The following is a 15,763-nucleotide window of genomic DNA, read 5'->3' as shown; positions in this document are numbered from 1 at the left end:
CAGAAATCAATCATACAATTAACAAAATAAAGAATAAATCTACATTTGTCATTTAAGATAACAATTTAAAGTAAATATGCATAGAAATTATGAAAGTAGCAATATTTACATACCGAAAGTGCCTTCAAACCAACTTAAATCAAGGAGCAATAGTAGCCATGACCGCATGCTCTTCCTTGCTGCTGCTGAAACTAGGCTCACATTTGTGATGTCATCATAGAAGGACTCAAATAATATTAAATGCAATACTTAACTCTGAACAGAAGGGGTCACTTTACTACAACTTATTAAAAGAATCATAAAATAAATGCAGAATGTTCATAGAGAACAGCACACTCCCCGTCTGGTATTCCGGGAATATCAAACTTTCTTACTTGAGTTCAGACCTGAATAGTCTATTCAGAATCTTCCTGAAGGAGGAGTACTATCTCATTAATCGGTCTCAGAAACAGTTTCGGTCCATCCTTCCCAATGATTTTCACTTGTACTTTTCGTACTCGCCCATCTTGGCTGGGGTAAGTTTCCGTTATGATGCCCAGGGGCCAATCGTTCCGTTGAGACTGAGAGTCCTTGAGCAGAACTATGCATCCTTTGGAAATGTTGGGCTTTTGATGTTGCCATTTTCGTCGATGCTGAAGGGTTACAAGGTACTGTTTACGCCATCTGTCCCAAAAAGTATTTGCGAGGCTTTGCACTGTACGCCACTGTTGTTTGTACAGGTCAGGCTTTCCAAAGTCCCCAGGTGGAACTGAGCTAGTACCAGTCTTTTGGGTAAGTAATGTGGCAGGTGTGAGGATGAAAGGATCTGTTGGATCGGTTGGCACAGGTATCAGTGGTCTGTTGTTTATAATGGCAGTGACCTCAGCCATGAAGGTGGAGAGTACCTCATGCGTGAGTTTGGAGGATGTCATCTGAAAAAGCATAGAATCCAAGATCCTGCGAGCAATGCCAATCATCCTTTCCCATGCACCACCCATATGCGACGCATGCGGAGGGTTGAACGTCCATAAGCAGCTGTGATCTGACAAGAATTGTTTGACTGCCTTTTCATCAATGTTGGAAGGAATTTGCAAGTCCTTACAAGCTCCAATGAAATTGGTCCCTCTGTCGGAGCGAATGTGTTTCACTGGACCCCGGATCGCCAGAAACCTCCTTAAAGCATTAATGAAGCTGGAGTTATCCATGGACTCAATCACTTCTATATGAATGGCTCTGATATTTAGACACGTGAATAGCACTGCCCATCTTTTGCTTTCTGCATAGCCGCCTCTTGTCCTACGAGCAGATACTGACCAGGGGCCAAACACATCTAATCCCACATGTGTGAAGGGAGGTTCTGCGTTGAGCCTGTCAGCGGGCAGATCTGCCATCTTCTGAGTCTCGCAGCATATAACGCAGGAATGGATGAGACCGTTCACACGTCTTTTGCCTCCTATTATCCAGTAGCCCGCAGATCTTATCGCTCCCTCTGTGAAGTGGCGACCCTGATGATGCGTTTGCTCATGAAAGTGTCATGTTAGAAGTAATGCTACGTGGTTCCTACCAGGTATGATGAGGGGTCTCTTTTCTTCAGAACCTAGATCCGCTTTAACCAGTCGACCTCCGACCCTCAACAGTCCGCTCTGATCAATGAAGGGGTCTAGTTTCCGAAGTGTGCTGGTTTTGGGAAGTGGTTTGTTTCGTTTGAGGCAATGCAGCTCGTCAGAGTACGTTTCCTGCTGTACTGTTCGTATGACAACTTCTGTGCTCTGAAGTATTGTGTCAGCACTGAGAGGCAGTTTACAACAGTGCCATCCTTTGCATGTCTGAGAGGTGTCGTTTTGGCCCTGCTTATAAGAGCGAGCAATATGAATCAGCTTTCCAACAGCTCTGATCAGTCGGCTCCAGTCCGAAAAGCGTTCAAAGCGTTTTGAGACCCTGGTATACAACACTGTTACTTCTGGACGAACTTCTGAATCTCGATCAGGATCAACAAGTGCAAAGGGTTCTCTAGGGAATGTTTCTGTTTTTGGGTGTTGCAAGAATGCCGGTCCACTGAACCATATGGTGTCCTGCAATTTGGTTGGAGCTATTGGTCGTGTTGCAACATCAGCTGGATTATGCTCTGAGCTCACATAATGCCATTGTTCAGGATTGGTGCTGTTCCGGATTCTCTGTACACGATTGCTTACATAGACATGAAATCTATGTTTCTCATTGTAGATATAACCAAGAACCACTCTACTATCTGTGTAGAAGTTAATCTCATTGAATTTGACAGCAATCTCTGCAGTGATTGTTTCCATCATGTTCACGGCCAAGACAGCCGCACAGAGTTCCAGACGAGGTATAGTGTGCTCTGGTTGTGGCGCTAGCCTTGCTTTGCCTGTGATGAACCCCATTTGCCAGTTACCATCTGAGTCAACAGTTTTGAGGTAAGCAACTGCTGCAATTACTTTCTCGGAAGCGTCAGAAAACACACAGAGCTCCTTGTACTTGGCACCTGACATTGATGTGGGCCCATAGCTTCTTGGGACTTGTACATGTTGCAGTTCTACCAGAGAATCTCTCCATTCCTCCCACACCTTTTGTCTGTTCACAGGTAAGGGCGCATCCCAGTCAGTAGCGTTCTCAGTCAGTTCCCTCAGTAGTACTTTGCCTTGGACTGTGATAGGGGCCACAAATCCCAGTGGGTCATCCAAACTGTTTATTACAGACAGTAGTCCACATCCAGTATAAGGCCTTTTATCCTTCTGGACATGGAAGTTGAAGCATTCTGTGTCCAGATTCCAAAGCAAGCCGAGACTGCGTTGCATAGGAAGTTAGCTGACACCTAAATCCAGTTCTTTCAGCGAGTTGGCGTAATCCTCAGATGGGAAAGCTCTCATAACTTCTTTGCTGTTCGAAGCCAATTTATGCAACTTCAAATTAGATCCAGCCAGCATGTCCTGTGTCCTTCTTAACAGGTCGATTGCCATCTCTGGGGAGGGTAAAGATTTCAATCCATCATCCATATAAAAGTCTTGCTCCACAAACTGGCGGGCGTCTTGACCGAATTCCTCTTCTCCTTCTTGAGCTGCCCGACGGAGACAGTAAATGGCCACTGCTGGAGAGGGACTGTTCCCAAACACGTGTACCTTCATACGGTATTCCGCAACCTCATCCTCTGGGTTATTTTCATGAAACCAGAGGAACCTGAGGTGGTTTCTGTCTGCAGGTCGAACTTTAAAGCAGTGGAACATTTGTTCAATGTCTACCATGAAGGCGACAGGCTCTTTGCGAAAACGCATGAGGACTCCGAGGAGGCTGTTGTTGAGGTCAGGACCCGTCAAGAGAACCTTGTTCAGTGACACACCTTTGCATTGAGCGCTCGAGTCAAAGACCACTCGGATCTGGGATGGCTTTTTTGGATGGTATACGCCAAAAGAAGGTAAATACCAACACTGTTCATTGGTACCAAGTGAAGGAGCTATTTCTGCATGGTCATTTTGGAACAGCTTATCCATAAAGGCTACAAAGTCTTTTTTCATCTCAGGCTTCCTCCTGAAAGATCGTAAAAGTGAATTGAAGCGTTCCACGTGTGGGGAGCGTGTGGACGATTGTTTGGCAGATATTGCCTTGGCAGCTTGAATGGGAGTGGAGCAACCCATGAATTTTCCTCATCTTTATAGACTTCTCTGTCCATGATCTGCAGAAAGAGTCTGTCCTCGATAGACGGAGCGGTTTTCTCATCATCTTTTGTTCTCTGAAATACATCCCATTCTGCTAGACTTTGAGTCCTCTCCTTGATAAGTGGCAACCTTTGGGATCTATTCTTTACAGTGTAATTGTTAGGACATGGGTGAAAGTATGTAGACCGACCATTCTCCATAATGTTGGTGTGGTAAGTTTGAACGGAGGTAGGTTTATGAACTTTCCCAAGACACATGTCTCCAATGATTACCCATCCTAAGTCCAACTTTTGTGCGAAGGGAGCATTTGGTGGCCCATTCACTCGCTAATGGGCTTTGTGGACTCTGATTATATCTCTGCCTAACAGGAGAAGAATGGGAATGTGATGATCGGGCTCCGGAATGTACCTTGCAAGATGTTTTAGGTGCCTGTGGTTACTGACCACTTCTGGAGTGGGGATTTCAGAGCGGTTGTCTGGAATTTCGTTACACTCAAGCAGCACTGGTAAGGGTAAGATTACGCTTCCGTCAAAGGATTCCACTTGAAAGCCTAGTGCTAGCCTGCCTTCTGTTTCGACTGTGCCTGCGCATGTTTTGAGAGTGTAGGCTACATTACCCTCGGTAATGCCAAACAGATCGAAGAATTCTGATCTTGCAAGTGATCTGTTGCTTTGATCGTCTAATATCACATATGTTTTGACTGCTTTCTCTGGGTGGCCTCCAGGAAATACTTTCACGAGACATACCTTGGAGCATGAACGTGGAAGTTGACTGTCTCCACATACCTCTGTACAAGCTGAGGAAACCTCAGATTCCAAGGGTACGTCCTCACTCACTTTGTGATCCTCCGGTGTCAAGGATTTTGGTTCTTTCACCCATGGTGCTGGGCCTGGATGGAGCACTGCTGTGTGGGTAACACTGCCACATTCTGAACACTTAACATCCTGATCACAGTTCTTTTCCATGTGTAATACAGAGTTGCAACATTTGAAGCATATGCCTTGTTGTTTGAGCAATGACTTTCTCTCTTCCATAGGTTTCATCCTGAATCCTCTACATCTGGACAAAGGGTGAGGCTTATTGTGTAGAAAGCACTGTTTTGCTGGGTTTACCTTATTTTTGAGTTCACTGGAAGCCAATGAATTTTCAGAGGAGACCTGAATCTTGTGTGTGGTGACAGCTCTGGGAAACACAGGTTTGTTTAACTGTCTGTTTGGTTTGCGGGATTCTTCCTGTACAGTTGTGAGAAAGAAACTTGGATCGTTGCGCATTTTAGCTTGCTGACATACAAAGTCTACTAGGAACTTGAAGGGTGGAAAGGAAACCCTGTAGTCCTCTTTGTACTTACACCCCACTGAGAGCCACTTTTCTTGTAAGCTGAACGGCAATTTCTGTCTTATCGGATTTACTCCCCGTGGAGTGTCTAGATAGGAAAGACCCATCAGATCGCCATCCTGCTTAGCTGCTTGAATCTCCATAAGCAAATCTCCTAGCTCGCGCAGTCTGTGACTTTCTCTGTTTGATATTTTTGGGAAATTCTCCAATTTCCTGAATAGAGCACTTTCTATCATTTCCGGCGAGCCATATGTTTGATAAAGTTTGTCCCAAATCAGACTGAGCCCTTGTAGTGGATGGTTAATATGCACTGCTCTGATTCGTTTTGCATGCTCAGCTGACTCGCACCCCAGCCATTTTACTAGCAAGTCCATCTCCTCGCTAGGTGAGAGGTTAAGGTCTTTAGTGGCATTTATGAAGGATGCTCTCCATGCTCTGAAAGTCTCTGGCTGATCGTTAAACTGCGTAAGGCCGGTGGATACCAATTCACGTCTTGCAATAAACTTGACAACGTCAGACATTTGATTATTTGCATAGAGATTACCTTGATACTGCCCAGCTTGTAAGGGTGAAGCTGACTGAGTCTGAAAATAGTAATGCGGCATCTGCCTGTTCACGCTCCTTTCCTCACTGCCTTGGAATGCTGCAGATCGTTGGTGATACACATCGTGGGGTGACCTGGAGAACACCTCATGCTGAACCGGACGTGCAAACTGTACATCCATGGATTGCGAGATGGTAGGATACTGCACGCACACTGCATCAGCAGGCTGAGACTTGGGTGGTGTGGCGTAAAAACTATGCTGACCCTCCTGCTGCAAGTAGGATTCAGTATTCTGTGTTTGTTGCACTTCTGAAACGTTTTTATCATAAAACGGCCCATCCAGTACTGGTATTTGTGAATCCACGACACTATCCACCTGTTCTGCTAAGTAAGCCTGTGTGCGTTCTGTTGTATCTTCTATAGGTAACTCTATCACACTCGAATTCCCTCTACTTTCTTGCTCTGCTGCGGTCTCTAAAGCCTCTGCCTTCGCTTGTATTGCTGCAACTCTCTTTTCCAGTCTTAAAGTCTCTAGTGATACCTCAAGCTGGGCTTTTTGTATTTTCAATTCACTTTCTTTCTTAGCAAATGCTATTTCTGCTTTGGCCGCTTCGGCCTCTGCTCTAGCCATTGCAGCGGCTGTGGTTACAGCTGATGAGCCTCTTGAATGCCGTGACGAACATGATGCATTGGATGCTCGCCTCAGTGATCCAGATTTGGTGCTTGACTTCGACATTGTAGAAGGAAGATCACCTAGTGAGCTTACTTGCTCCACGCCGTGGAGTTAGAAACTAGAAGTTGGTCATCGAAGAGTTTTCGTTTTACTGTTCCGCCCTTTATCTCAAACGCCTTGCTTGAGTATGCAGTCAGATAACGCCTCCCAAAGACAACAGACGCAAGGATTGATTTCCAAAACTTTACTGTTGCCCAAGGAATAACGTAAAACTGTAGAAATACAAAATTCAGAATTTTACTGTAAGTGTACAGCATCTACATGTGCAAATATTACAACAAAGTTTCTTTATATCACAAAGTTAGCTTCAACTTTGTCAGAAATCAATCATACAATTAACAAAATAAAGAATAAATCTACATTTGTCATTTAAGATAACAATTTAAAGTAAATATGCATAGAAATTATGAAAGTAGCAATATTTACATACCGAAAGTGCCTTCAAACCAACTTAAATCAAGGAGCAATAGTAGCCATGACCGCATGCTCTTCCTTGCTGCTGCTGAAACTAGGCTCACATTTGTGATGTCATCATAGAAGGACTCAAATAATATTAAATGCAATACTTAACTCTGAACAGAAGGGGTCACTTTACTACAACTTATTAAAAGAATCATAAAATAAATGCAGAATGTTCATAGAGAACAGCACAATAGTAGTTTAATGTAGTAATTGCGATGCATCTTGATTCTCCAACGATTCTGGATCAATTCTGAGAATTTGAGAATCGAAGCGGAGCTTTTAACCGCATAATGGCGATGGTGCTGCGTGTGCTTTAGAAACACCCCTTTTCAGCTTGCTTCCAATTCTTTACACACACACACACACACTGCGCGTTTTGCTTGATGTTACACTCACACACAGTGTGTGACTCGCCCGCTGGTATTTTCCTTACAAATGCTCTATGAAGGCATCATTTATGTTGTTTGGGATGCAGTGGACTTACAGTATATATAAAAATATGAAACTCACTAACAGAAGCTGCTTTCAGCTTCAAATGCTCACATGTGCTTGGTGAAAAGCGCTCGCTCATGCGGCTGTGTGTGAGTCCGACTCTGTGTAGTGGTTAAATGTACTCGCATCTAAAAATGCTTTTATGACGTGAAATTAATGTAAACACAGTCAGTTGTGTCTTAAGGGATTAAACAGACAGAACAACGCACATCATTTCAAAAGAGATCTGTGCATCAGTGTGAATGCAGATTATTAGATCTCCTGCTGTCTATGATGTCATCAGTAAAACAACAGAAAAGATGAAAGAGAAAAATCACTCGGATACAAAACATTCAGATACTCTCAAATACTGACAGCACTCTTAATGTATTGCTTGTAATATGTTTATTTGTTTCTCTTTATTACCAGTTTGACTGCATATTATTTGATTACCACAGATAACTCATTCTGTAAAACCCCTTGGCTGCTATTATGAAGGTTTAATAGTTACTAATATTAACTATATATTCAGAACATTTGACTCCACATGAGATCAGTGATTCAGGCCCTGCATGATGATTCTGTCGTCATTAACGAACAGTCAACATCATCTGATCACATGTTCTCTAGGCTTTTCTTGCCATATCAAATGTGTCTTATAAACACACAGTTACAGGAGCCAGAGAAACACTTACGTTAAAGAGTCAAGAGCTCATCTAAAGCAAACACTAATCTCCATCATGGTGACATAAAACAATTATTTTCAATAAAACAGAAATAAAGTCAAACTGGCAATAAAGAGGAACAATTAAACATATTACAAGCAATAAATAAAGAGTGTTTTCAGTATTTAAGAGTATCTGAATGTTTTTTATTCATGAGCTGCAATTGATTTTTCTCTTTCTCATCTTTACTGTTGTTTTACTGATGACATCATAGACAGCAGGAGATTTAATAATCTGCATTCACACTGATGCACAGATCTCTTTTGAAATATAAGATGTGGGTTGTCCTGTCGGTTTAATCCCTTAAGATACAACTGACTGTTTACATTAATTTTGCGTCATAAAAGCATTTTGAGATGCAAGTACATTTCCTCTACACAGAGTGTGTGTGAAGAATTGGAAGTAAGCAGAAAAGGGGGGTTTCTAAAGCACACGCAGTGCCATCACACATTTGCGGTTAAAAGCTCAGAATTGATTTTCAAATTCTCAGAATTTATCCAAAATCAGCATTTAAACGTATAATATTGACATAAAACGTATAATATTGACGTATTGACTGCATTTAAACTTATAATATTGACGTATTGACAGCACTAAAATGTAAATTATTTACGTATCCAAGCGTGAACGTGTACCCAGCTCCCATGTATGAATATTAAAATCGTGGAATTAATATTTTGTTTATATTGTATTCAAATGTCACATCAAGACATGCTTTCAGTCACATTTATTAAATGCATTTTACTAATCTATTTAATATAAAATAACATTTTGCTCTGTTTGTGACTTCTGCTGCAAACTCATTTTGGATGATTCGATAATGTTAAAGAAGACTGCATTTTAAAACCTTAAGATGAATAACATTTCTGCAATTGTTTAACCATTTTGTATTATTTAGCTTGTTTGCCATAAGACAAAAAAGGCGTTTTCTCCTATTGAGCAACTGACGATCATAAGATACACCGAAACACAACATAAATTCACAAAACACATCAATTTTATTTGTTCGCTGTAATCCAAATCTTTACAATCCATATGTTTGTGAGGAACCGATCCAAATTCAGCCCTTTATCCAGTGATCTTCATCTCCATTCTCAGCAGTGACCGTAAACGTCAAATTCCGCGCTCGTTGTGATTAATTAAAATGTCAAATTCAAAAACGCTTTTAAAAGTTATATTAATACCTACGTATTAACAATGAGACCAGGCTGTAGTAGTAGTGTCACTGAAATTCCGTAAACTCTCCCGTGCTCGCTATGTTCCGCCTCTCCTGCAATTAATGCACTATACATATAAGAATAAACCATTTAAAACATTTTGAATAATCATACTACTAAAAATAAATGTGATAAGATAATTTAAATTATGTTTGAGCTTCCACTTTGAAGGATGTCATTCCAGCAGCGCATGGGCTTCAGATGATCAATGCAATCAGCCACATATCTAATCGCAAGAAAGTGTCGAAATGACTATTCCCAAGCTGTAAATGGTTAATTCTGCATTTACTCACTCTCATGTTGTTTCCGTGCGTCACGTCACATTTGAATGTTCATGTACAGAATGTCTGTCTACATTATGCGTGTCGTTGTAAATCTGTTTATCATATAAAGCCATTGTCTCTCTTCAAAAGACTTGAATTTGGATTAGACACTCGATTAGTTATTTTTACGATGCCTTTTATGACATTTTTGTAATCTTTCAAGTTTGAGAGGAATGGACTTAAAATGGAGGAACAGAAATCTTTCTCTGGTTTATTGAAAAATATTTTCATTTGCGTTTTGAAGTTAAATGAAAATCTTATAGGTTTGAAGCGACATGAGGGTGAATACCTTATAAATACAGTATGCTGAGTAATTATCTCAGAATTTTAAAGAACCGTGTCATGACAAGGAACTAGAATATAAGAATTAATTGAGAAAAAGTTAACACTGTGGTCCAAACACAAACTGAAAAATGCAACAAAGCATTAAAAAACACCAGACACATGATTCTAGTTGTCACTGAAAAAGACCCCAACCATTACACTTGTATTAAATGAAAACACAGAGAGATTTAAATTTGTAATGAAAGGACACAGCATGAGTTTAAACATTCTATTGTCTCAATGTGTTTTTCAGTGGCACTGAATGTCTCTGGAAAACAGAAGCTGAACCTGGTGCTGTGTGGAAGTGATACAGCACTTAAGGTCTCTGTGGCCAATTTTTTCAGAGGAAAAAAGATAAAACCTTTACATGAGGGAGAGAGTGTGAAGAAAGAGAAGCTACATGGACATCTGATCAGTCTGGTGGATCTTCCAGCTCTCAATCAGCTCTCAGAGGAGGAAGTGAGATGTCAGACTCTCCGCTGTGTGTCTCTCTGTGATCCTGGAGTTCATGTTTTCCTCCTCATTGTTCCAGTTGGTCCTCTTACTGATGAACACAAAGCAGAAATAGAGAAGATCCAGAAGATATTTTATCTCAAAGAGCACTTCATACTGCTCTTCACCACAGAGCTCACTGCTGTCGGATTTGCAACAGAGTTTGTCAAATCCAGCCCAGATTCTCAGAGGTTAATCAGTCGTTGTGGAGGTCAGTACAGAGTGATGGGGTTAAAGGAACCTGAAAACTCAAGACAGATCCCAGAACTGCTGGATTATATAGAGAACATGAACACGGAACCATATTCACTTCAGACATATGTGAAAGCTCAAGAGAATAGAGCGACACAGGAGCTTGAGGAACAACATAAGAAAAAACTGAGTGAAATGGAGAACAAAATCAAAGAGTTGGAGCAGAAGATTCAGTCAGATGGTGAGTGCATTTTTTCTGTTTTGTTCTGTGCATCTTCAAAAATGAATTCCTCTCATTTAGTTACACTATATAATATAAAAAATAACTTGTGTTGAACCAGTGAAATTTAAGTCAAACTAAACAACTTGTTTGGTCAACTAAAATAGAGTTATTGAGAAAATGAGTTCCACTGTAGCCCTGATGGACTTGGATTGGACCTCGTGCTAATTTTAATATCTAGAGTTAACTCTATGGGGTCTGAGGGTGTTTTGGGCCCTGAAGAATTTTTGACATAACCTGACATAAATGTGCTGTTTATCTAGATCTTGTAGCCTAAAGTTTTTTTCTTCAAAACGATGTGAAAATCATCCTGCCTACAATTTCACATAAAACAATATATTGATTTAAATTTTGTAAGACACTTTATGTTTAGAAAGGTCATATTAATAATCATTTGAAACATAGCAAACTGGCAGATCCAGTAGTAATGAAAAGATTTATCTTGAACTCTGAACTCATGGAAACCAGTATGTATAAACCTTAAATAAACAATTTAAAAATCAATTAAAAGGAAGTTATACCTGTATGATGTATACGCTGGACTCGCGTGGTTTGGAAAATGGATGGATGATTGATTCGGGTGCAGGAATTCATTCGGTACCACCGTCAAAGTGCATTATGGGTTTTCTCTAGTCGCTAAGCCTACATCAGTTGTACACTTGTTATTGTGGTGCATTGTGGGATTGAAGGATTTAATGTCCACATGGTTTCAGACACCACTACAAATGGCTGTGCCCTCAAATAGTGCCCTATTTAAGGGTATAGGGGTGATTTCAGACAGAAATTGTCACGGCTGCTGGTGCAGTGAGGAGGCGAGGACTCAAACGCAAGAAGAAAGGGTGGTTTTATTTAAATAATAAAATAAACACAAACAAAATACCCACGAGGGGGAAAACTAAACAAACTGAAAAACATACAAGGAATCAGGAACACAAGACATACCAATGATAACATGACGTGAAGATGACAATGAACCAGCACCGGACTGAAGACGCTAGGAGATTAAATAGAGGACAAACAAGGCAGGTAATGGGGAACAACAGGTGGGGCAAATAATCAATAATCAGATAACAAGGGGGATGGGGTCAAGACTGAAGACAGGAACGCACATGACAGAAATAACCCAAAACTGCAATGTATATAACCCTTGTTCCCTGAGAAGGGGAACGAGCACTGCATCGAGACAACACTTTGGGGATGCTCCCTTAGCATCAGCGAATCTGAAACCAGAATGCCAACTAGGCCAATCCGATTGGCGTGCGTGATGACGTAACCGTGGCGGCATACCCGGAAGTACAAAAGGGGAGCTGGAACGTAATGTCGGCAGTAATCGCTCTGAAGCATGCGCTCCAGGCGCGCCGAGGTGTGGCATCGGGATGCAGTGCTCGTTCCCCTTCTCAGGGAACAAGGGTTATATACATAACCCGAGCAGTTCCCTTTCGAGGGAACTCACACTGCATCGAGACGACACTTTGGGGAACGAATCCCAACTAGGCCACACCGAAGGGTAACACCTGCCCTAGTGTGAAGCCGGAGACCGGGCACAGCTAGGACTGGAGCACCCTAGCACCAGGGGCGTTGTAGGGAGATCCAGGCTATAGAACCTGATAAATGTGTGTGGGGTAGCCCACCCGGCCGCCTCGCAGATATCCTGCAAGGGGACCCCAGAAAGAAGGGCCACCGAAGAGGCCATGCCTCTGGTGGAATGAGCCCTCCGGGCGGGGGTAAAATATCGTACCCGCCGCCTGAGATAGGAGATCCCTCCTCAGAGGAATCTCCCACGGCTGACCTGCTAGCAGAGCTATGATATCCGAGAACCAAACTCGAGTCGGCCAACGGGGTGCTACCAGAAGTAGACTGACCCCCTGTCGCCGGACCCTCTCCAGGACTCCCGGGAGCAGAGCAATCGGGGGAAATGCATACAGACGCAGCCTCGGCCACGTCTGAACCATGGCATCCAGCCCCAGCGGGGGTGGACAGTGGACAGTGGGACGTCTCTCGAGACGCAAACAAATCCACTTCCACTGGGCCGAACCTCTTGCATATGGCCTCCACCACCTCTGGGTGGAGTCGCCACTCCCCGGGCCTCAGCCCCTGCCTCGACAGGATGTCTACTCCCTGATTTTGGACCCCCGGGACATACATTGCCCTGATGGACAACAGTTTCCCTTGGGACCACAGGAGGATTTGACGCGCCAGTCTGTAAAGAGGGCGCAACCTCAAACCCCCCTGGCGGTTGATGTACACTACGACAGACATATTGTCTGTCCGTACCAGGACATGTTGGCCGCGGAGGTCCGGGAAAAAGCTCCTGAGAGGTTTGAGCTTTGTAGACCACCATCATCTCCAGGCAATTTATGTGCCAGGAGGAATGACGGCCCTCCCACGGGCCCCTCGCAAAGCGGCCTTCCATGACCGTGCCCCAACCAGTGAGGGAGGCGTCTGTTGAAACGGATTTCCGGCAACAAGACGCTCCCAACACTGGCCCCTGGGACAGGAACCAAGGATTGTTCCATGTGACTAGGGAACGAAGGCATTTTCGCGTTACCCTGATCATACGGAAGGGATTCCCTCTGGGGGAAAACCCCTTGGTTTTCAGCCACCACTGGAGGGGTCTCATGTTCAGCAGGCCAGAAGGTATTACGCTGGACGCTGCTGCCATGTGCCCCAGCATCCTCTGAAAGTGCTTCACAGTGATGTTGTGGCCTAGCCTTATTCCTGAGACCATCGCCAGTATGGTCTCGACTCGCGCGGGAGACAATTGTGCCCGCATCGTCGTCGAATCCCATACGACCCCGAGGAACATTGTCCTCTGGGACGGCGTCAACACGCTCTTTTTCATGTTGAGTCTCAGCCCCAAGCACCTTATGTGGGCCAGAACGACATCTCGATGCTGGACCGCCATATCGTACGACTGGGCCAGTATGAGCCAGTCGTCGATATAATTCAGCACACGGATGCCCTGAAGTCTCATTGGAGCCAGAGCTGCATCCATGCACTTCGTGAAGGTGCGTGGGGAGAGGGCTAGGCCGAAGGGAAGCGCTCGATATTGGTACGCTTCGCCCCCGAAAGCGAACCTCAGATACTTCCTCTGACATGGGAGGATGGAGATGTGGAAATATGCGTCCTTCAGATCTATCGTGACGAACCAGTCCTCGGACTGGATCTGACTCACGATCATGGGAATGGTGAGCATTTTGAATCTGAAGCTCCTCAGAGACAGATTCAAAAACCTCAGATCTATTATCGGACGCAACCCTCCATCCTTTTTGGGAACTATAAAGTACCGGCTGTAGAACCCGGACTCCCTTTCCAGCGGAGGAACATGCTCTATGGCTTCCTTCGCTAACAAGGTTTTTACTTCTAGTTCCATTACCTCTCGAGGCTGGCGTCGGGTGTTACACGGTTCCCGTCCCCAACCCCCTGAAGCGGCTGACCGGCAGGAAGTAGTTGGGGACGGTTCTCCATGTGCGGAAGCGCGAGCTGCCCAGCCGCAGGTCTTTCCAGAGGCGGCAGGTGCAGCATGCGTTCGCGGGAAATCGATGTGGCCCGAAGCGTCATAGACGGCGGGATTACCACATCCATTTCCCCAGAGCGCCACAGAGGAAACAACCTCGGTTGTTCCTCTGCGGGAGGGACCACTCTTAGAAGCCCTGCCGCAGCTAGGACTTCTTCCCAGCAGCCTTCCGCGCCTGAAGGACGTTCCGTAGATCGCCCTTAGGAGCGGAAGACTGCTGCTGAGAGCGTCGCCTCTGTTGCCAGGCTCCCGGGGGAGGGGCTCTAGATGCAACGCTCTCTTTTTGCACCTTTCGGTGCGAGGAGCTGGATGACGGCTGAGGCTGTCCGCTAGGGCCAGCCTTCCCAGGTTTTGAGCGACGAGGGAGATACTGGTGGAAGGCTGCTGACTGCTTCTTCGCCTCCTGGTGTCTGGAAACGACGGCGTTAACCGCGTCTCCAAACAACCCAGAAGGCGAAATCAGGGAGTCCAGGAGGAAGGATCTATCCTTCTCCTTTATCCCAGACAGATTCAGCCAGAGATGCCTCCCCACAGTCACCATTGAAGCCATGGAGCGGCCGATAGCACGGGCCGTCTCCTTGGTGACGCGGAGAGACAAATCTGCAGCCTTCCTTAGCTCCAGTATATCCTCCGGAGAGGGACCATCTCCCTCGTCTAACTCTTTAAGGAGATCGGCCTGGTAGGCCTGCAGAATGGAGAGTGTGTGCAGGGAACTACCAGCCCGACCAGCCGCCATATAAGCCTTGCCCACCAATGATGAGGTGTCCCGACAGGGTTTGGTGGGCAAAACCGGAGCCTTAAGGGACGATGCAGAATCGGGTGAAAGGTAGCTCGCGAGAGCCTCCTCCACCCGAGGCATCGCCTCATAGCCCGCCTCACGTGCCCCCAGAACATTGGAATAATCCAACACCGGGGGATTTGAGACACGCGAGGAGTAGGGCTTTTTCCAAGATCTGCACACCTCAGTGTGTAGATCCGGGGAAAAAGGCAGGCCCCGGTGAGGTGTTTGAACCCGGTGCGAGAGGAACCGGTCATCCAGCCTGCTGGGTGGCTGAATTTCCAGAGCCTCTTGTGGCCAGTTTATGTTTAATTTGGCCACAGCCCGGGTCAACACCTCTACCAACTCCTCTTGGGCGGGTGGATGAAGCGCTGAAACAATTTCTGCTTCATCCCCCGCCTCGGTGCCTATTTCCTCCGGCTCCTCGGAACCGGAGAGAACGAGCACCGGACCTTCCACACCAGAGCGGGCTTCCACACGGGGAGGAAGATCCTCGGAACTGTCAGAGGAGGATCGGGCTCCCTCGAGAGCCGCTCGAGCATGCTGAACGCCCAGACAGTGCACACACAGCAGGTGTGTATCCGAGCCCGACATGTAACGAGGGCAAGGATGCACACACTGCTTAAACTCTCTAGTTTTCACACACTCCATCATTCACACACTTTTTCACTGACGTACAACAATAAATAGACAGTTTTGACACAGAGCGCTATGCTGAGG

At 44.9% G+C, this 15,763-nt stretch overlaps 1 protein-coding gene across 8 annotated transcripts in view; it reads left to right on the top strand.

Moving 5' to 3' along the window:
* The window catches only part of LOC307126136 (uncharacterized protein), an 86,971-nt gene that overhangs the window by 54,624 nt on the left and 16,584 nt on the right, over positions 1-15,763 (top strand). For all 8 annotated transcript variants that reach the window (XM_079816527.1, XM_079816526.1, XM_079816525.1 and 5 more), the window contains one exon: positions 10,038-10,709. In XM_079816527.1, the coding sequence (XP_079672653.1) occupies positions 10,038-10,709 (672 nt within the window). The remainder of the gene's footprint in view (positions 1-10,037; positions 10,710-15,763) is intronic.

This window comes from Gobio gobio (genome assembly GCF_949357685.1).
Source record: "Gobio gobio genome assembly, chromosome: 1".
NCBI lineage: Eukaryota > Metazoa > Chordata > Actinopteri > Cypriniformes > Gobionidae > Gobio > Gobio gobio.
The sequence above is the reverse complement of the archived record's forward strand: the minus strand, read 5'-3'. Positions and strand labels throughout refer to the sequence as shown.